General features: G+C 46.7%; 2 protein-coding genes across 5 annotated transcripts in view; one reads left to right on the top strand and one right to left on the bottom strand.

Moving 5' to 3' along the window:
• The window catches only part of LOC148213643 (LHFPL tetraspan subfamily member 7 protein-like), a 98,336-nt gene that overhangs the window by 20,559 nt on the left and 55,173 nt on the right, over positions 1-22,604 (bottom strand). The gene's annotated exons all lie outside the window — the stretch shown is intronic.
• On the top strand, positions 10,869-18,517 carry LOC103063371 (sodium/potassium-transporting ATPase subunit alpha-2-like). 2 transcript variants are annotated; one of them, XM_025173596.1, is made up of 2 exons: positions 10,869-10,890; positions 15,540-18,517. In XM_025173596.1, the coding sequence occupies exons 1-2, from the start codon at positions 10,884-10,886 to the stop codon at positions 18,515-18,517; spliced, it is 2,985 nt and encodes a 994-aa protein (XP_025029364.1). In that variant the 5' UTR covers positions 10,869-10,883. The 2 variants fall into 2 exon arrangements, with proteins under 2 accessions (XP_025029364.1, XP_025029363.1); XM_025173595.2 differs by lacking the exon at positions 10,869-10,890 and having other exon boundaries at positions 15,506-18,517.

The following is a 22,604-nucleotide window of genomic DNA, read 5'->3' as shown; positions in this document are numbered from 1 at the left end:
ACAGATCTTGGGAACAGAACTTGTTCTTAAACTGGGGGCTACCTGTTCTGCTAAGGAGTCATGGGATTTGAAGTGTAACTCCCAAGGAACATGCCAGTTGGGGAAAAAGTCATCTAAGAATGGAAACTAGTGAAGTAGAAGTAGGAAACAGAAGCAAAGTTATTCTCGGCCACAAGGATTTGATTTCTGCCTCAAAGGCTTTGCGGAAAAGGCTGGGTTTGAGGAAGCATTCCAGGAGGCAAAGAGGTGACACCCTCTGTCGTTAGCAAATCGTTTGCAATTTACTCCCTCCCTGTTTTCCACCAGGCCCTCTCTCCCTGGGGTCACATTCCCCTTGCCCCAGGATGAGCTCCCCACATCCCTTTGGATCTCTCTTAGGGCGCTGTTCCAGGGCTGAGTAATGTCAGGAAACAGGACATGTTTTGAGTGGCAGAACTGGGCAGAAACGGTTGAGTGAAAGACGATAGCTAAGGAGGCGTTGAGAAATAGAGCGCGCGGACGAGGTTGCAGGCCATAGCTCCCACCTTCTATATATATCCTCCATGCATTTGGCTAGACATCTCCCACCTTCTGTTTAAATGCTTTTCTGAAAAGGTCTGGCTGCGAGACAGCCGAGTAAATGATGGCGTTTGCCTTTGCTGGGACGGCGGTGACCCCCATCCCTCCTCCACTCGTCCGTTTGTTTCGGCAGCCCCAGTCCTTCCAACGCTTCATTCTCCCCCCACCCCCCACGTCCCAGCCGTTATAAATCCCTTCCTGGAGTCCTTCACCAGGAAAGTCACTGTCAGCTGCAAGATGGTTTATAGCCAAGACCATAAGCATCAATTTAAGAGAAGGTCACCTTTTATTTCTGCTTTCTAATCTTCCAGACTTCAGGGGAAGCAAAAGTGTCACTTCCCTTGGCGGTACTTGACTGGCTCCTGAGGAGCTGTACAAGCTGTAGAGGAACTTGCGGAGCCCACGACATACAACCTTCTTTGGGGAAGATTTATGTCCTGGCCATTAAGTCTCCTTTCCCAGTGGGAATCAGACAGTGGAAACAGTTCCAGCAGAAGACTGGTGTTCTGCGGAACCAGAGAAGGATGGAGGTGAGCAACGTGCTATGGAAGAGGCTGAACTACAGGTAGTCCTCGCTTAACGACCACTATAGGACCAGAAAATTCGTTAAGTGGGGCAAGTCATGCCCGATTTTACAACTTTTTTTGCAGTGGTCATTAAGCGAGTCACGCGGTTCCTCATTGATTTTGCTTGCCGGAAGCCGGCTGGGACGGTTGCAAATGACGATCACGTGACCCCAGGACGCTGCAACGGTCGTAAGTGTGAGCTGGTTGCCAAGCACCCGGGTCACAATCAGGTGACTGCAAGCGTGCTGCAACAGGTGTAAGTGTGAGGACCGGTTGTAAGTCCCTTTGTTCAGCACCGTTGTAACTTCAAACGGTCGCTAAACGAATGGTTGTTAAGTGAGGACTACCTATATTTCTCTTGGCCTGCTTGGGCCAGTGCAAAGCCAGTGCTTACCTGGAGCTTTTTAAACTGCATATTTTTATTTATTTATTTACTCAATTTATTAGCTGCCCATCTTCCTTTATCCAAGCGACTCTAGGCGGCATGCAAGGTTAAAAAGCAATCAACAACTACATTAAAAAGTATTAAAAAGTATTTAAAAAAAAACAAGTGAAACAGACAAAGGGACATTAAAAATATTGGAGCCACCTCACTAGATCACCCGTCCCCAGGAGTTAAGACATGAATCTCCCTTCTTCCCCTTCCCAAGACCAGAGATCCAGGGCTGCAAATGTCCTTGGGACCAAAATCGTTACATCCCAAATTGGGGTCACACTGAAAAATTTGGGGAGAGAGGACTGCAAGGGAAGTGGTTCTGCATTATGTCTGTACGTGGGCCCAAGAATTGGAGGGTGGGGCTGGAGAGGGCTCTGCTAATTTTTTAAACAGTCACAGACCTATTTTAGGGCTTACACTACAATTTTCGAAAGATTTCCCACTTCCAAACGGCAAGAAACTCTTTTCAGTCATTGCATTTGGAGGGCTGACGAAGAGAACCTCAGGGGTCCAGGTCACTCTTAGCAATGACTAATCCTTGATCGCTTTGTGACTCTGAGTGCGCTCGGGCTAGGACAATAACCATAACATTAATAGTAATAATCATTTAGAGCAGAACAATCACAACAATAGCGATAATAATACTTTTGAACTGGAGGGAACTTGTGATCTCATGAATCTGTTCCTGAGATCCAGGAAAAGAACAGCACAAAAGGGGTAAATTCAGGATTCTGAACATAGCCACAGGAGCACATTTTCACAACGTATGTTATTTATAACTGAATTCTTTTCCATCTTATACTGTATTTGCTAGGAAAAAAATTACAGATCCACCATGCATTTCAATTTATGAATCAGCCACACTGCTAAATTAAATGTACCGAAGACGACAATATTAAAAGCCCAAAGCGAGGTGCTGCCAAACTCCTGATTTTAAGCCAAAACCAAGTTATGCATATTATAGTTTTAAATTCCTATATTCATTGATTTGGGGAACATCAATTAATGTGTATAACTATGTATAACTGTGATGCTACAAATGAATTTTACTTTATTCAAACATGCTGGGGGGGGGGGAGAATCCTGCTTTTTCTCTTGTGGCTTCCAACGTTTTTGGACTCCACTACAGGTCTAATGCACAGAACAGGAATATATTTGTGTTGTTGTTGTGCTAGCATCACACTTTCTTGGCCAGCCTCTGCCCTGCCCAGCTACACTTCAGCCCAAATCAATTGAGAACTTTTTGTCATTTTGGTAACAAGACAGCAAACCCAAAATCGTCTATATTGCCCTTCATTCATCATAACTCCTCTGTTTACCCTTCTGAACTTTTGCAAGGATCTTGCATAGAGGCAAGTGGGATCCAAGTGAACTCTGTACAAAATGGCAGAGAGAACAGGGCAGTTCAGACGGAGGGAGGGAGGGAAGGAAGAAAGAAGGAAGGAAAAGAGGAAGGAAAGAAAAGAGGGAGGGAGGGAGGGAGGGAGGGAGATGAGAAAGGGAAAAAAGGAGAAGGAAGGGAGGAGGGGAGGGAGAGGGAGGGAGGGAGAGGGAGGGAGGGGAGGAGGGGAGGGAGAGGGAGGGAGGGAGAGGGAGACGAAGGGAGGAAAGGAAAGGAAAGGAAAGGAAAGGAAAGGAAAGGAAAGGAAAGGAAAGGAAAGGAAAGGAAAGGAAAGGAAAGGAAAGGAAAGGAAAGAGGGAGGCAGGGAGGCAGGCAGGCAGGCAGGCAGGCAGGCAGGCAGGCAGGCAGGCAGGCAGGCAGGAAGGAAGGAAGGAAGGAAGGAAGGAAGGAAGGAAGGAAGGAAGGAAGGAAGGAAGGAAGATGAGAAAGCGAAAAAAGGAGAAGGGAGGGAGGGAGGGTGCAGATTTTAAGGGATCCTTGCCTCAGTCTCCTTCCTCCTGTAATTCACACTTGAGTTTTCTAGATGGCAGTAGAATCCCAAACCCCGTAATCTCCATGATTTAGAAATAATTTATTACTCTTTCATTCTTTCCTAAGTACCTCTGCCAAGGAAACATAATACAGTGAGAATTGCCTTCTCCTTCACGAAGCAGGGGAAAAGGCAGGGCGCTGGTGGAGGGGGAACGTGGGAGCTCAGCTTTATCCTGGGGCTCTAAGGAAAACAGGGGAGCTCAGATTGAACTCCCTGAGAGCCAAATGTCCAAGGAAGATTTATTTCAGCAAAGAGCCTCCCGTTAAGATGCAGAATGTGTACATCGGGGTTTCTCAACCTTGACAACTTTAAGATGGGTGGCCTTCAACTCCCAGAATTCCCCAGTCAGCATGCTGGCTGGGGAATTCTGGGAGTTGAAGGCCACTCATCTTCTGGGAGTTGAAAGCCACCCATCTTCTGGGAGTTGAAGGCTACCCATCTTAAAGTTGCCGAGACTGGGAAACCCTGGTCTTGATATGGATGTACGAAAGATACCCCAGGGGATTTATAAAAAAGAAAAACACAGCACGGGCAATTAAATTTAGACCTGCCTTTTGTTACTAGCATCAAAAACACAGGCTTGCTTGCAACCATATGCACACCGTCCATTTTCAGCCCTGCCAAGCTGCCTTGGGAAAAAAAGGTTTCTGGACACAGAAATTGCCCTCTTGAACTGGGGACTGGCCAACCACGGGACAAGCAAAGGACTGAATTCTTCAGGAGAATGACCTGACATCGGGAACCAGGGTGACACCAATAGGCAGTTTTCAGTCCCAGGACCACAGGGACATCCCCAGGAGAATATAAACCAGTGTTTCTCAACTTTGGCGACTTGAAGATGGGTGGACTTCAACTCTCAGAATTCCCCAGCCAGCCAAGCTGGCTGGGGAATTCTGGGAGTTGAAGTCCACCCATCTTCAAGTCGCCAAAGTTGAGAAACACTGATATAAACAGTCAAGATGGCAGACGTGACTGTACAATGCAGTTGCCCAGAGTTACATATATGAGATGGGTGACTATTTACATTGAATGAATGAATGAATGAATGAATGAATGAATGAATGAATGAATGAATGGCCTGCCCTTTTACTCGGCAGGAAACACATGCTCGAAAACTTAAAACAAGTTGACCGTGCTGCTGAAACACAACAACACAAGCTTATTCTAAAGCCAACATAACCCTCTTCCCCCCACCACCACAAATGCCAGCCCCAGTGACAGATCTGAGCCTGCTCTACCCACTAGGCTTTACTGCCACACTCGCTGCCCTTTCTCAACCCCCCCCCCACGTTGCCCACTTTCCAGCAAGAGACCCTCTTCACTTTCTAAGGTGCTCCACGATGGCTCCTCAGGGGGTCCTTGAACAAGGAGGAAAACCTCAGCCTGGATCTGGGTCCCCAAGTTTGTTTCGGCATCGTGGGGTCTCAGTTGAAATGATGGGATTTTATCTGACAGCAGGGCTTAACGGGTCGGCCAATTATGAGACCCCCAGGTCGCTATCCATGCTGCTTTGGGAAGGGACGCCGAAGCGGCCTTAGGCCTGAGCACGACAGCTTGCACGTTGCACGTAATATCCCCACTGACCACGCTAATCCCAGCATTTCCCAGCCCTCGACGGTGCTCACAGCCAAATGAATGTGCAGCCGTCGACGTCGGGTCCCACGTCATGCATCGTTCGCTCGAGAGAGCGTCCGCGATAAATCAAGGCAGGCGCCTTCGAGAGGCTGCCAGTCTGCTTCTCTTGCGAGAGGCCAACAGCTCAGTCCTTCGAAATTATAAATGTGCTGAACTTTTAATTCAACGCACTGCTGCTATATTTAAACAACGCCTTGACTCAGACAGCAGCATAAGGGAATGGAGAGGTGAGACTCTCCGGAAGGGGAGTTAAAATCCCCGTTGTGGAGTTCTGGGCACCAAGATTGGTTGCTGGCTGGCAGATGTTTCATTGCCCAACTTGCAGCGATGATGCTCCCTAGTCGGGTAATGAAACATCTGCCAGCCAACAGCCAATCTCAGCGACTACAACTCCACAGTTCAACCCTGAGTACAGATATGGGGAGTCCCCGAGTTAAGAATGCCCGGGTTAAGACAATCCATAGTTAAGAACAGAGCCTACTGTAGCAAAACTCAAGTTAAATACACAATGATTCAAATTAATGGTCTGAGTTCATGGCACAATACTACTGATACAGTATTATACAATAATGCTGTTCTAGCTTACGTACAAATTCGACTTAAGGGCAGACCTTGGGGATGGAACTCGTTCTTAGACTGGGGACTCCCTGTATTCTCTTCTACTGAAAATCCCCATTCCCGTTTTCCTCCTCCTCCCATGCATGGCTGAGCCAAAATGTCAAGCTACAGCATGCCTGGAATTTGGAGAAGGTCCCAACCTTAAAATCTGCAAGGCAGGAGAGCTTTCAATCCCAGAGATTCTCTCCCTCTGCCAGAGCCTGGAGCGATGCTCTCAGAAGAGAGGTTGGCCCCCAATCATCTTCCTGCCATGCCAAAGCCCCCCCACCCAACGTGACTGGTGCCAAGGCAGGAAACACATGACTATGACAACTCAAACTGTAAAAAAAACCTTGACGCCAAGAAACTCCATCCAAATTCTCAAAGATTAGAACCTCCTCCCCGAAAATCCCTCCCATCCCTGCCCAGCTGGGAGGCTCAGCCAGTTTGGGCATCAACCCTATCAGGGGCGTCTGAAGGGGAGGCCAAGAGTCAAAATGGCAGCCGTGGGGTCCTTCTTTTGGTTTTCTTTCTTGTTTAACAACCAAAGCACATTTGCTAATTCAGGAGTATCCTTAAAGGATCTATTGGTTTTGCCGCCATCCCCAAATCCATTCCTGGTTTGGAAATCCTTTCATTTTTCTCTTTATATCTCTGGTATAACATGGCTCGGTGGAAAGCGGAGAAGATACAGAACAGCAGTTGCTTTGTGGACGTCTGAACAAGGACACAAGGGAACTTCTGTTAAATAACAGAAAAAGAGTTTTAAATAGGTTCCCTTAACCTTCAAGCCTTGGCCTGGCACCCGGATACTTGCAGGACTGCCTTGTCCAGCCAGTTATGCCCCAACTGATTAGATCTACCAGGAGAACTGCTGCAAGTCCCACCGGGGGAGGTTTGGGTGGGTGGGGGCAAAGGGAGGATATGCTGCTTTTCCACTGCAGCACCAACATTTTAGAACAGCCTCCTGGGGAGATCAGATGGGCTCCCTCTTTGCTGATCTTTCAGAGGAGACCAAGCTGTTTTGGAGACCTTCCCCTGGTTTGATGGGAAGTGGCCATCTTTCTTCATTCTGCGGAGTCCTTGGTGCTCTCTGAGCTCGGCTGTTTGCTTGCAGACGTTTCGCTACCCAACTAGGGAACATCATCAGGGCGAGGGAGGGTGGGGTTTACTCCCTTGGCCAAGGCAACAACACAAAGAAGAAAGAATGAAGAAATAGAAGAGAAAATCCGTAGCTCAGGGTTGAACTGTGGCTGGCTGGGGGATTCTGGGAGCTGAAGTCCACCCATCTTCAAGTGGGCAAGGTTGAGAAACACTGATGTAAAGTGTGGATGCCAAAACATGGGTTTATGGAGGAAGCAGTCAGCTCTGGGCATGCTAAAATGCAAAATAAATGTGTCTTGATTGTGCCTGAAAGCCTGAGTCAGAATTCAAGGGATAGCAGAGCAGGTGGGACGCAAGATGGTTACGCGATCCTTCTATCAAAAGCCATCCAAACGATGGGCAATTCACACATATCCATTTCACACATCACAGCTTAGCAAGAAGGGGGGGGGGAATGACAACCCACCATCGCCAGGAAGGCTTTGCACAACTGTGCTGTTCTCCTCCTCTTCACAGCTTCATTCTTTTGGCATTTCCTCCCCAGCGAACGCGGCATCTCTTTCTGTGGGCTTCTCTTTCCTTCCTTCCTGAGACTTCTTGCAAAGCAGTGGTGTGCACCAGCACCAGCGCAGCTGTGCAGGGGACTGATGGCTTCTGTGGTCATCTGGGATCCCAGGGCTATTTCTAAGATGCATCTTTGCAAACAGCTCACTCCATGGCATGCAATTCTTTATTCGTTAGATTTCTATTCCGTGTTTCTTCCAGGAGCAAAGGAGCTTCCGTCCCTTCGTTTCATCTCCACAACCACCCTGCAAGGGAGCTAGGCTCAGAGAGAGAGAGAGAGCGATGAGCCTCAAGGCAACCTGAGAGTTTCCATGGCCAAGGACGGCCTCTTAGTCCATTACCTTCACCGCTACCCCATACTACCTCCAACCTGCTCGTCGGCAACAAAATCCCATTGGCAATTCCAGGCACTTCCAGGAAGCTTTTACAGCACACCCGGAGCTGCATCCAAGATAATATTTCTGCAGAAAGAGGTTCACCATTGCGCCTCTGCATGTGCCTACAATTCTTTCTTGATTATCTTTGGTATAAGAGGAAGGGAAGGAGAAACACGGTCAGGCTTTCAAGATTCTGTTCTTGGAGCCCCTATCAATAAAATTGTATTCTAGTATTTCTTGTGGTATCTGTTTCCTAACCTGGCCTACCTCGAAGGGCTGGCATCGCCCAGGTTAACCAACCACAGTTATTGTGTTCACATAACAGGCAAGAAAGCATATTCAAATCCTGTGAAGCTTGGCTTCGTGCCACAGGCTCAGCCAGAAGCTACCCAGACCCGTTTCAGCCGATCTGGCATGGAAGCTAGCTGCAGAACATCCTGGGGCCTTTCAGATGTTGAGCTTTTCTAACCCCTGGGCTAAATCACCCGTTGGGAGAGATGGGTGATTACAAATTTAATAAATAAATAAACAAACAAACAAATAAATCAGAAGCCAATCTTTCAATCTGGCAGGAGGACTCCATTAGCGTTTTAATGTTGGCCCAATGAGGCAAGGCGGGAGGCTGTAAGAGGCAGCGCTTTCTTCACCGCTGACATCCCATCTCTGGATGCCCTCCCTAGAGAGGCCCTTTTGCTGGCTTGATGAGGGTTTGTTCAACATCAGTAAAATAAAACTACTGTAGTCTCCTTTGTGTCGAGCTGCGGACTTCACGGACACATCCACATTGTTCCGTTGGCAGTATTACAGAAGTGGTTTGCCAGTTCTTCCTTCTGAGGATTTTGGGTTGCTTTGGGACTTCCCTGACATTTCCTGGTGGTCTCCCATCCAAATAAGACCAATCCTACCGTAACATTTTGGAGGCCAGTCCAACCCGCAGGTGCTGCCACCTGTTCTAACATAACAGGTAAAGCCTCCTTCAAGTTGGCCGCAGCACCAGGATCTTTCAGTACAGACGTGGTTTCCCACTGCCTTTTTCTGAGACATTCTCCCGGTGCCCCAGTCCAGCCTACAGCCCTGGAATGATCCCCCATCCAATTCTCAACCAGACCCAACCCTGCTCAGCCCTTCTCAGCATCTATCCGTCTAGCCAGAACTCCCACCTGCTGTGACAACATTTCCCTTCTCCCAGGCGCAAGCTAGCATGATTACCACCACCACCTTTTGTTCCTCCTCACTGTTGGGCATTTATGCTGTTCTGTCAAAGCCTTCTGCTGTTCTCTATGTTGGATTTTTATCTCGCCATCTTCATCTTCCAACTTATTTTCTTAGAGCAGTGTTCCTCAACCTTAGCAACTCTAAGATGCGCGGACTTCAACGCCCAGAATTCCCCAGCCAGCATAACCAAGAGACATTTAGGTGTGTCGGGGGGTCAGAAAGGTCAAGACGGTGGTGGTGATTGTATGGCCAAAACCCCGCCTCTGCATTACAGAGCTGTTATGGGAATACAGTGAGGCAAGACTACTGTGAGCATCGCTTCACGTTCCCAGAGGAAGGGCAGAACATATGCATAAGAAGCACAGCAATGTCCTTCTTCACTAATCTCTAAGGCAGAGATAATTTCCCCGTACTGCAAAAAGAAAGGGTAGGAGATTCTCCAGGAGCACTTCTCCAGGATTACAGACTTACAGAATCCAGGTTTTGACCCTGTTGACAGCTCAGGATCAAAAGTGTCTCCTTTGCACCACATCTCAGCAATTTACGGATGATGCGCCCGAGGAAATGCCCCCCCGCCCCCGTACATACGCACAAGCACGCTGCACGTTCTGTAAGGAAATGCAAAATTCAGCACCACGGCCAGCTCACAGGAAAAGCCAACGGGCCCATCGACGCAAGACTTTCCCCGTCACTCTGCAGCCACAGGGCCCAAAAGGGCATCCTCTTGGAGTCTATTTGGGAAGCAACTGAAGAGCGAGGTGAAGCCCTCAGAAGCACACTGGGGACCTGCAGCTCTGACAGAAGCTCTGGATCTCAGCCAGATGACTATGGGAGGGAGGGAGGGAGGGCTATGCGCTAAGATGCAGCCAACCGGCTCTCGTCGGATTCCTGTGAGCCTCTCCTGAACCATGAAAACCTTAGAGAAGGACAGAAAGCAGGGCAGAGTGATAAGGTTGAAGCGTGAGCGTGCCATTAAAGGTGTCTTCTGCAGCCAGGGGCCCTCCACATGTGCTGGAATGGCAACTTCCAGGATGTCCTGCCAAAATGGCCGGATAACAGGCATTGCAGCCCAGCCCTGTTGGAGGACATCAAGTTGGAGAAGGCTGGGTGAAAGTGTGGGACTGCCAGCTGCAAGACTCTAGTCCTCAGTCAAGCTCAAACAGCCAAGCGTGTCATTATTTCTCGGCCTGTCCCTCCTCACAGGGTTGTTGTGCAGATAACATAGTTGGGAGACCCAGTCCTGCAGAGTGAGGCTCCTTGCTAGAAGGGCGAGGCACATTAGCAACATGAACTTGTCCTTCACGTTTGTATTAAGATTCAAAACAGGCTTGTCAACTCCTTGCTGTTCCTCCCATCATGATCTCTCACACTGCTTCCTCCAATCGAAGGGGGAAAGAAAATCAGGCACCCCGAACCACATCCCTGCCACAAAGGACGTCGCTTCCACAAAGCCAGATCTTTTTCGAGCCCTCTGCGTGTCGTCTTCAGCAAAGCACAGGGCTTCGGTGCATTCTTTCGCACGGCCCAGGAAAATCCATGGAGACCACATAATGCCCGCCTGGATCTGCAAGACACAGTGTCGGACTTGCCTCTTGACCTGGCCGACATGCCCATTCAACCGCCCGACATCTGTTGAATCCTAAACAGCCGAGGAAGGAAGGGCTGCATTGCTACACCAGCAGCGTTGTGAAGCCTGAATCTCAATTGAGCAGAGAAGGGTGTGCAGCTCAGACGATGGGAATTTGGGGGGGGGGGGGCTCAGAGCTGCCTCTGAACAATCTTCTTTTGTGTCGCCTGCTTTCTAAAAAAGGAGGTGCAAAATGCATTGGTTTCTGAAGGAGGCTGGCTTGCTCTGGGGTGGAAGCAGGCAGTCAAGAGGAAGGGAAAAAAAGATTCTATGAGAGGTCCCACCAGCAAGTCGATTCTCTGCCCTAATTAGCAACCGTTCACGAGGACTTCAGGCAAGGTGTTTCTCCAGACTTCATTGGCGAGGTCAGAAAATGAACTGGGAGCTTTTCCCATGCGAGCAGCGCCCCACCCTCCACCATGGGCCTTTCCCCCCATAGTAAAGACTCTAGTCCTCACCGTTCTGAAGAGACATTGTAGGGGGAGAACTGGGTTAGTTTACAGTAGCCAAAAACCAGGGGTCTGGGAGCACTTTTCCCAACTAGTCATTTTTATTAAAAGGCAGGAGCTTTGGGGAGTTACAGCTCACTTCATCAGATGCAATGAAGTGGCTCAGCCGACGCAGGATTTAAATTATATTTTCTTGTAGTTTGTTATATTTTTTTCACCTTATTGTCCTTTGAAACAAGGGTTCCTAATGGTTTTTCAACTGCAGCTCACAAAAGCATCTGCCTTTTAATAAAATGTGAGTCGGAAAAGGGGCAACCAGACTCCTGATTTATTTTTTTTACTGCTCTGAATAAAGAGCAGATCTCATCAGAAACACAGGCCACCGTCTCGTTATTCCCTGGCCATTTTTCCAGTTAAAGTTATCACAACTGACCGGCCCTTTTCCCAAACATTCCTGCAGATGCTGAGAACTTAAAACTTTCTGGGTGCAAAGCAGACCCTCTTCAACTCTTTCCCATCTCTCCCAGATAATCTCAACCCTAGTTACTCCAGGAAAGAAGAAAAATATATGTATAAAACTGAAGCATTCAAATCTAATTTTTACAGGTGGTCCTCACTTAACAACCATTTGTTTAGTGACCATTCAAAGTTACAGCAGTGCTGAACAAAGGGACTTACAACAGGTCCTTACACTTACAACTGTCGCAGCACCCCTGCAATCATGTGATCACGATCTGGGCGCTTGGCAACCAGCTCGCACTTACGATGGTTGCAGCATCCCAGGGTCACGTGATTGCCATTTGTGACTTTCCCAGCTGGCTTCCGGCACGCAAAATCAATGGGGAATTACGTGATTTGCTTAACAACCGTGTGATTCACTTAATGGCCACAGTAATTAACTTAATGACCGCTGCAAAAAAAGTCATAAAAATCAGGTGTGACTTGCTTAACAACCGCCCTGCTCAACAATGAAGTTTCTGGTCACTATTGTGGTTGTTAAGCGAGGACTACCTGTATTCTGTACCAGTGTTTCTCAATGTTATCAATTTTAAGATGTGTGGACTTCGATTCCCAGAATTCCTCAGCCAGCATGCTGTTCTATATCCATTAACAATGAGGGGGGGACTTGTTAACTCCTAGAAAATTCATAGATAAGTTCAAATATTTTTCTTGGCAACATCGAAAATTTTGAAGGTACATAAACATTTTACATTACCCATGCAATGTAAAGCAGTATGTGCATATATGAATACCTGAGTTATGAAAAAAAAACTAGGTTTTGCAAAGTTTTCTGGACTGATGCAGAATGCTTATATAAGTTGGGGAGTGCCAAAGGTAAACATCATGCAGAATGGCATCACAGTAAGGAAAACTCTTGGCCCTTCCTGTAAATCCTACAGATCAGCAAAACGGCTTATCAAATGCATACAGTGATGCATTTATTAAGAAAAACTGCAAAACAATGATGGGGTTTTTTGTATGTTTGTTTGAGTGCTGAAGCAGAAATGAAATGGAATGAATTTAAGACTAGCCAAATGAGGAACTGACGGAAGCATCTGATGAGTTCAAAAGCCGGTATCTTTTTCGGTTACTACCACTTTGTTTTCTTTTGAATCTTTTGGAATCTCCTAAGACTGTCAAATCTTCTAACAAATATATTCCATGTAAGATGCACATGTATTCCATGTGTTCTGGTGCAAAAACATCATGTGAGAATGCTGAAACATCACGACGTTTGCAACATTTTGGAAATGTCTTTACGTTTTCAAACATCAAAATGTGCATTCCGCTTGTCACTGAATAACAATCATTGCCTTTCGTTATCCCAAATCCATTATTCCACAGCCTGCACTCTAGCACCGTGCTTCTCAACCTTAGCAACTTTAAGATGGGTGGACTTCAACCCCCGGAATCCCCCAGCCAGCACGCTTTAAGATGTGTGGACCAACTCCCAGATGGATGGACCAATTGTGAATCGAAATCCACCCATCTTAAAGTTGCCAAGGTTGAGAAACATTGCTGAAGATGAAGAAAAGCATGGCCTGTGATAGAAGAGCCTTTTGAGATTTGAAGAGAGTTGTCACTTCCCTGCTCAATGATGCTTTCTCACTGGGCTTTTAAAAAAATTAAGCATTTTAAAGAAAGGATATATACAAGAAATAAAGGATGCGTAAAAGGAATAAAACAGTAGGAGACCATGGAATGCAAAGAAGCAAACCAAGGATCTAAATTGTCGTCCAAGTTACAATTTTCAATATAACATGAAATTGTAAAACATGTCATATCATTTTGGGAAGGAGAAACAGAATCCTCATTAATGTTTAAGCTATATAAGGTAGTATAAGGGCCACAAACGATAATAAATTAGGTCAGGACAAGAAATCTAATTTTCCACAAAGCTCGGTTACAGACTCTATTCGTAGAAAAACCCAAATTTTGGATGCAGTCCAAATCCATGTATTAAACCGTAATCTAGGAATAGTTTCCAATTAGAATTGAATTCTGCATCAGATTTATCATTGAGATATGCAGTTATTCTGGGCACTGAAGCACGTTCCCACAAATGAGTAATCTTTTCTCAGGGCTAAACATCCCAATCGTTTTCACAGGACTTAATTTCTAATCCCTACTCATATCTGCTCCCTTCTCCAAACCTGTTTCAGCTTTCCTGAATCTTTCTTTAAGGGTAATGCCCAGAAAAGGAGACAGTCGTTTTGAAGTCTGACCAAAGTAGAAGAGAATGAAATGACTACTTCCCATGATCTGGAAATTATGCTTTGTTACTGTAGCCCAAAATTGCATTTGCTTTTTTCTCCCCTTTACAGCCACATCACACCACTGGCTCATATTCAGGTTACAATCAACAGCTATTCCAAGATCTTTTTCACAAGCCAGGGACCTCCACCCACCAACCTATCTATACTGTGAATCTGATTTCTGTCTCCTAAATGAAGAATGTTGAATTTGCCTTTCTCACATTTCATTCTGGTACTTCTACCGCCTTTCTCCAATCTATCAAGACAAAGTTTATTTTGGCCTTTTTCAGTATTTCATGGGTTGGATCTCACATCAGTAAGAAGTTAGCCACTTCCAAAACCACCTTCACTGCAATCCCCACCTTCTCAAAAGAGAAAGGTCTCCTCCTCCTTATTCAAAAAAGTTCAAGAACGAAAACCACAATCCAACTGCTCTGATTTGCATAGATATGAATTTCTCATTTTGAAAATAACGTACTTGCTGGAATTCTTGGGCTAATAAACTTACTCATCAAGACTCAGAATGACTTGTTCTTTAGATTAACCGTTTCCTCTCCAGGTAGTTTAACAGCATCTGAGGAATATTAGCTACTGCACCCTATTTTGTATCGCCTTCAAATCCGGTAAGCATCTTGTCTACCTCTTCATTCAAATCATTAATGAAAATACTAAAGACTACATGACCCAGGACTGATCCTTGTGGCACCCCACTTGATATTTCTCAGTGATTTCACTGTTGAGGATTCTGTGAATATACAATTTTTGAGCCAACTATGTATCTATTTAATTGTCATGACATCCGACCCACCCTTGACCAGTCTGCAGCAATGTCATGGGGTACTATGTCAAATGCTTTGCTGAAGTCGAGATATATTATGTCTACAGCGTACCCACAGTCTATTAAGGAAGTCACCCACTGGGAAAAAAAAAAGATAAAATTTATCTGGCAAGACTTGTTCTTAACAAATTGAGGCTAACTTCTGGCGATTAACCACTTCTGAACTTCCAGTGTGGGAAATGTATCCTGAATGAAACAGGGCTTTGGTTGAATCCTTCAAAGTTATTTCACTCTTAAGACATTCTAAGCTATTTGTATATTTGTAGGCTTTTATATCTGCCACAGGAACAACAACCCCTGGGAATCATCATCATCTTCATCATCTCTTTTGCCTCCTCCTCCTCCACCGCCCTGCCCTTCCTAGAATAAGGAGGAAAGATGCCCCCCCCCCACAATGTTCTTGGTTGCTAGGAACTTCATAGAACCAATAGTGTCAGTTACTGGGAGGTATGATATCACCAAAAGAGGCAGTTACATCTTGGTTGCTAAGAGACAGGCATTGTTTGGTTGGCCAGCGTGTCCTTTGTTCTACTGATGGAGCTCAGTCCTTGGGACCTTTGGATGGTTGCTAAAGACGCTGCCTCTTGCTTTTTCTTTGGAGAACCTCTGCTCCCAACCATTTGGGTCATCTGCTTCTCATCCCCACCCGCTTCTCTCTGGTGGAGCAATCCGTTCTGAGAGTATAGCTCCTCTCCTTCTCCCACTGGTTCTTCTCCAATACTGCCCATCCCTTCCTCTCCCCAGGAGCTGCACTAGACGCCCCCAAGTAGGGGAAGCTAAGAGTTGGGAGATCCAACCTCCACCATGAGCAAGAAGGAGACTGAAGACTCCCCGCACCGCACTCTGCGCCGCTTCAAGAAAAATAAGACAAAGCCAAAAGAAGAACTGGAGGAACTGAAAAAAGAGGTGACCCTTGATGATCACAAGCTGTCTCTTGAGGAACTCCGCCATAAATATAAGGTGGACCTCTCCAAAGGTCTGACCAAGGAACAGGCTGCCCGTATCTTAGAAAAGAATGGACCAAATGCCTTGACCCCTCCCCGAACCACGCCAGAGTGGGTCAAGTTTTGCAAGCAACTCTTTGGTGGATTTTCCATCCTGTTGTGGATTGGGTCCATACTTTGCTTTCTGGCTTACTGGGTCCAGACCCTCATGGGTGGAAAAGCAGAGAAAGACAACCTCTATCTGGGCATTGTGTTAGCAGCCGTTGTTATCGTGACCGGATGTTTCTCCTATTATCAGGAAGCAAAAAGTTCCAGAATTATGGAATCCTTCAAGAATATGGTCCCTCAACAAGCCCTTGTGATCCGGGACGGTGAAAAGCTGCAAATCAACGCTGAGTACGTGGTCTTGGGAGATCTGGTGGAGGTGAAAGGAGGAGACCGGATTCCTGCGGACTTAAGGGTCATCTCTGCCACTGGCTGCAAAGTGGACAATTCCTCCCTGACTGGTGAGTCAGAGCCACAATCCCGATCCGCAGATTTTACCAATGAGAACCCCCTGGAGACCCAAAACATCTGTTTCTTCTCTACCAACTGTGTTGAAGGTACAGCTCGGGGCATTGTCATCTTGACGGGGGACTACACTGTGATGGGCCGGATTGCCTCATTGGCTTCCGGCTTATCTGAGGGCCTCACCCCTATTGCCCGAGAAATAGGACATTTTATCCACATCATCACTGGAGTCGCCGTCTTCCTAGGGGTGACATTCTTCATCCTGGCCTTGGGCCTTGGCTATAACTGGCTGGAAGCTGTTATCTTCCTGATTGGCATCATTGTGGCTAACGTGCCAGAAGGGCTCCTAGCCACGGTCACCGTCTGCTTGACTCTCACGGCCAAACGGATGGCTCGCAAGAACTGCCTGGTGAAAAACCTCGAGGCGGTGGAGACCCTGGGGTCCACCTCCACTATCTGCTCGGACAAGACAGGAACTCTCACTCAGAACCGCATGACCGTTGCCCACATGTGGTTTGACAAGGAGATCCATCAAGCCAACACCACTGAGACCTATGCAGGGGCCATATTTAACACACGTTCCCCCACATGGATAGCACTGGCCCATATTGCAGGCTTGTGCAACAGAGCAGATTTTAAAGCAGAACAGGAGCACGTCCCCACTGCTAAGAAGGAGACGACCGGCGATGCCTCTGAGTCTGCACTCCTAAAATGCATTGAGCTGTCCTGTGGGTCGGTCAGGCAGATGCGCCAGAAGAATCCCAAAGTGGCCGAGATCCCCTTCAATTCCACCAACAAGTACCAGCTCTCCATCCACGAAGCTGAAGACAGGTCCAAAGGTCACCTCCTGGTGATGAAGGGGGCTCCGGAGAGGATCATGGAACAATGCTCCACCATCCTGTTGCAAGGGAAGGAGGTGAGCTTGGACAAGAAGATACAGGAGGCTTTTCAAAACACCTACGACTACCTCGGGGGGTTGGGCGAGCGGGTCCTGGGATTCTGCCATTGCTACCTCCCTGAGCGACAGTTTCCCCGTGGCTTCAAGTTTGATGTGGACAAGCCTAATTTCCCCACCACCAAGCTCTGCTTCGTGGGGCTTATCTCCATGATCGACCCACCTCGCGCTGCCGTGCCAGATGCCGTTGGAAAGTGCCGCAGTGCTGGGATTAAAGTGATCATGGTCACTGGAGACCACCCGATCACTGCCAAAGCCATCGCCAAGGGGGTAGGGATCATCTCTGAGGAGAGCGAGACTGTAGAAGACATTGCGGCGCGGCGGGGGATCCCGGTCAGCCAGGTCAATCCCCAGGAAGCCCGGGCCTGCGTCATCCATGGCTCCGACCTCAAGGACATGACCTCTGAGCAACTGGACGAGATCCTCTTGAGACACTCTGAGATAGTCTTTGCTCGCACCTCCCCACAGCAGAAGCTGATCATTGTGGAAGGATGTCAGAGGCAGGGGGCCATTGTAGCTGTGACTGGAGATGGGGTGAATGACTCCCCAGCTCTCAAGAAGGCCGACATTGGCATTGCCATGGGCATCACAGGCTCCGATGTGTCCAAGCAAGCCGCTGACATGATCCTCCTTGACGACAACTTTGCCTCCATTGTGACGGGCGTGGAAGAAGGCCGTCTGATCTTTGACAACCTGAAGAAGTCTATCGCCTACACTTTGACCAGCAACATCCCGGAGATCTCCCCTTTCCTCTTATTTATCATCTTTAACATCCCGCTGCCCCTGGGCACCATCACCATCTTGTGCATTGACCTGGGGACCGACATGGTGCCTGCCATTTCCCTGGCCTACGAGAAAGCAGAGAGCGACATTATGAAGAGGAAGCCACGGAATTCCAAGACGGACAAGCTGGTGAACCAACGCCTCATCAGCATGGCGTACGGACAGATCGGCATGATACAGGCTCTCGCTGGATTCTTCACCTACTTCGTGATCATGGCCGAAAATGGGTTCCTGCCTTTAACCTTGCCAGGGATCCGCCTGCACTGGGACGACCACTCTGTGAACGACCTGGAGGACAGCTACGGCCAGCAGTGGACCTACCATCAGCGCAAAGTGATAGAATTCACTTGCCACACCGCCTTCTTCATCAGCATCGTGATTGTGCAGTGGACTGACCTCATCATCTGCAAGACCAGGAAACTGTCGTTCTTCCAGCAGGGCATGAGGAACACCGTTATGGTCTTCGGCCTGATTGAAGAAACCACCTTGGCTATGCTTCTCTCCTACTGTCCAGGAATGGAGGTGGCTCTGCGCATGTACCCGCTCCGATGGACATGGTGGCTGTGTGCCGTACCGTTTTCTATACTCATCTTCATCTATGATGAAGTCCGGAAGTTTATTCTACGCCACAATCCGGGCGGCTGGGTAGAGCAGGAAACTTACTACTGAATGGGCCACCCCAGGCAGGACATCCCGGTTCTTGGGATGAAATCTTCCCGAGCAGATCTCTGTCACTCACCCTGCATAACCTTGATGCCAACTGGCCCAAACATTTATTTTAAATTGAAGGGCACTCTATAAACCTTCAAACAAATACACATATTATTTTCAGAATCAATAATAAAATTTAACACCCCAAGCCAAAAAACTAGCCCAGATTCTTTATTCCTGCTCAATCCTCCGCTTCCTTTTATCAAACTTTCCCAAGAAAATACAGAAAGGAGATGAATGCAAAACCACAAACTCTTACAGACCCAATCCTCGTTGTCCACGCATTCTGTTTCCATGGATTCGCTTATAAAAGTGTAACCCATTTTTTGTCAAACAGATATATTTTTGCTATACGCAGCCACGCGCAGTAGGAAAAAAGTCTCAGAGCCTTAACACACAGCATCAACACGAGCTACTTAAAGGGAAAGGGCATTCCTGTTCTTGCCGTGTTTGTTGTGTTAACAAGTCTCCACGTCCTTCTGATAACAGTTCACGTGTTCTCACTAGGATCAATGCTTCAATAACTGTGGTTTCCGTGGAGGTTTTCAAGAACATAACCACCACGGATAACGAGGACTGAGTGTACGTTAACCAAAGAAATCTCCCCTGGTTTGGGAACACGAAGAGAGACCTGTTAAAAGATCAGGAAGAAGAAGTGGAAAACTGAAAAGAATAAACAGACAGACTTTACCTGGTCTAGGAATATCGTGCCTACGTGACCGATGAACTACAGACAGTCCCCTACTTATGAACGGGTTACGTTCCGAGAGGCTGTTCGTAAGTCTGTTTTGTCTGTAAGTCCAACAAGCAAAAAAAAAAAAAAAATTAAAAATGTCTTACGTATGTATGCCTATGTAAGTTCGCACCTTACATAAGCGGCAGTCCCCTTCCAGACTCTTGCGCTTAATTGCAGACATTTGCAGGCTGCAATTTGCAGTCACCACACACCAAACACAACCGACCATGTGTGAAGTCAGGATTGGAAGTTGGAATCGGAAGTCAGGAGATGGTGGGAAAGGGTAAGTTCGCGGTGCACTTTTTCCCAACTTCCGGCCTGACTTCTGACCGATTCCAACTTCTGGGTCCATCTTGTATCGGCAGAAGTTTGCCACTTGAAAGTTCATATCTAGGGGACTTTCTGTATATGTTTCTCTATTTAATTTCCTTCTTAAATTACCTAACTCTGAAGCCATGGGGATAACATCTGGCTAAGTATTCCCTGACAGAAATCCGTACTGTTCGGAGAGGTTCTGCTTAAGTTCAGAAGCTCCTGGAAATCAGTCAAGCCAAAATGGTGGGTGAAGCGGGAGAAGGTCAGCAAAAACATCCTTGAAAAAGGAACACATTTTCCAAAATGCATTAGGCCAAATAAAAACCATTTCACTGGCATTTGGGATTCCTCTCTCTCTCCAGGACCAGAACCAGAACCCCCACGCCCCAATCTCTACCATGTACAATACATCATTTTTATAACTCTACATCAGATGTGTGAAGTTTGAGGGCCTTCCAGAAACCTTCGCCAGCCATTCTAGCCCACTGCAGGGCACTATAATCACCAACATGGGTGTTTTTCTGTATCATCTCTTCTGCCATCAACAGCCACTAATTTTGTGAACTAAAAACTGAGATGCAGATGATTCTTGGAGGAAAGATGGTCCAACTCGTGGTCCATTCTTGGCTGGTGTCTCCTCTTACACTGTTGAGAAACTTAAAGCCCATTTAAAAGTTGAGGGAGCAAAGGGAACTTATGTGGTTCTTTTAAGACAATTTCTAGTTACCAATCTTGATTATAAAAAATGTAGCGTGTTCAAATTCCCTACCTGCTTATTCCTTCAGCCTACTGGCCTACTGAGCAATATAATAATTAGAGGTGTACAAAATCTTGAGTTCAAAAAGTCTTTTTAACTCCCAAACTTTAAAAAGAAACAAACAAAAATTATGTTCTGGAGTTTTGTCCCAAGCTAGGAATAAAATGAGTGCTGCATTTTATATGGCTCATTTATTTATTTAGAACATTTATACGGCTGCTCATCTTCAATGCATACTTCTGGATACCTCACGACCAATTAAAAAAATTACCCCCATAATCAAACAAAAGAATCCAATACAAAAGAAAATGGAGGCACCATATAACAATTCACAAACGGACACACATACAAACATCCCGGTCCTTTAACACCTGGGAAAAATGCCAGGTTTTAATGGCCTTTTGGAAGAGCCAGAGGATCAGGGCCCTTCAAATCTCAGGAAGTTGTGTGTGTACTACAACAGGATTTAAAAACTATCTAGGGTCACAAAAGGAGGATGGCAGATGGCTGTCCATGCTGAGTACTTCCTACCACCCACTTACAAAATAATTAACCAAGAGGATTATTTAAAAAAAAAAATTCCCATAGCTAATATTGAAAGTGGCAGTTAAACGAAAGAATGGCTTTTCAGCCTGTCTGTACAATTTTGAAGCATACCATTGGACAACTGCTGTTCCTGATAAAACACTGGTATTTACAGGAGGGGTGATAGCGTGCCCAAGCTAGATGGCAAGAGTTTTGAGGGTCTCAATAGTAAAATCCTGGAGGAAAAGATCCCTGATTCTCCGTGTGTGTGTGTGTTTTCCTGTTGTCTGCAACTCAAAAATGCAGAACCACAACCTAGGGTGCATTTACCAGGCTGTGATTCCACATTTCGAGGTTAAGATGACCACGGGTGCATTGCTAAAGTACAGTCCTAAAGAACTGCCAAGGAGGCACAGAGACTCCAGGCTCCCCTCGAAAAGATCCAGACGTGTGAAAGCATTTTGTCCTTTACAACAGAGGCAGCCAGCCATGCTCAGAATTATGCGCAACGCCCAGAGGCCCATTCTTTTGGCGGGTAACTGATTGGCTCAGCAGATTTGGGTCTTGGTGTGTGTGTGTGTGTATGTGTGTGTGTGTGACTGTGGCTAAACCTTCACCTTTGCTGAGTATTTTTCCTCATGCCCCAGGGTTGCATTATTGATCGACTTACTTTAAAAAGTAATATTAGACAGGACTCCACAGTGAATTTGAAACAAAGCCAAGAGACCCATTTAGTCAATAAGGCGTCCCTGCAGATGGACGGGTGCGGCTCCAGTAAGAAATGGAAACGGAAACTCTGGCTATATAAAGAAAGCGCACACACGCACACACACACACTTCCCCAGGACTGAGGAACTATTTCACCTCTCCCACTTCCTCCTCCAGAGAAGGCCTAAATTCCTCTACATCTAGCCTTTTATCAGTCTGAGATGTTCTTGAAAAGCTAAGCAAGGTCAGGCTGGAGAGTTCTTGGATGGGAGACCACCAGGAAATCCCAACTTAGAGTGAGAACTCACAAGAGTGTCCCAGGAGAGGGCGGAGCTGGCGTCGCGGCGATACGGCGGGCGATCCTGGGCTCCCAGGATGGCAGCCGATATCTCCTCGCCCGGACGGTCCCGATGGACCTAAGCCGTCCCGTAGAGATGGCGAACGCAAAGGGCGCGTCCCGCGGATCTCAGGGACGCCGCAAGTCCCAGATTGATCCGGGGAGAAGCTCTTGAAGCCGGTGGAGGAGAGGCAGCCAAAAATGGCTGCGAAAGCCGGGACAGCTCCAAAGGAAGATGGAAGAGAAGGGTGTCAACTGGGTGAGATGGACTTTTACTATTCAACTATTCTTAGAGAACACCTTAAGTAACTTAAAGAGATTTTTAAAAGTGAAGAAAAGTGGATTAAGCGGCGAGATTGAACCCTATTAAAAAAAAGAAGGGGGAGAAAATTTTTCTTTTCAACTTTCCCTTTTTAGTGGAATTGACAAGATGTTTTTCTTTTAAAAAAATATATTTTTAACTGGATTGGCTTTCTCTTTTTAATACTCAATAACTTTATATTTTAAGCCTTTTTTTTACTAAGATTTTTTTATTGTTATAAGAAATTTATATCTTTTTGACTTTGAAATGGGGAAAGTGGAGTTAAGAGAAAGTAAATGAAAGAAAGTTGCACTGCCATTTAGAGGCGCGAATTAGTGCTTTTTTTTTCATTGTGACGCACGCTCA

Source organism: Python bivittatus, unplaced genomic scaffold (genome assembly GCF_059951505.1).
Source record: "Python bivittatus isolate LINGU-HERP-01145 unplaced genomic scaffold, Pbiv_v1 ctg000940_np1212, whole genome shotgun sequence".
Classification (NCBI taxonomy): Eukaryota; Metazoa; Chordata; class Lepidosauria; order Squamata; family Pythonidae; genus Python; species Python bivittatus.
Note: the sequence above shows the minus strand (reverse complement) of the source record. Positions and strands in the feature narration are given on the sequence as shown.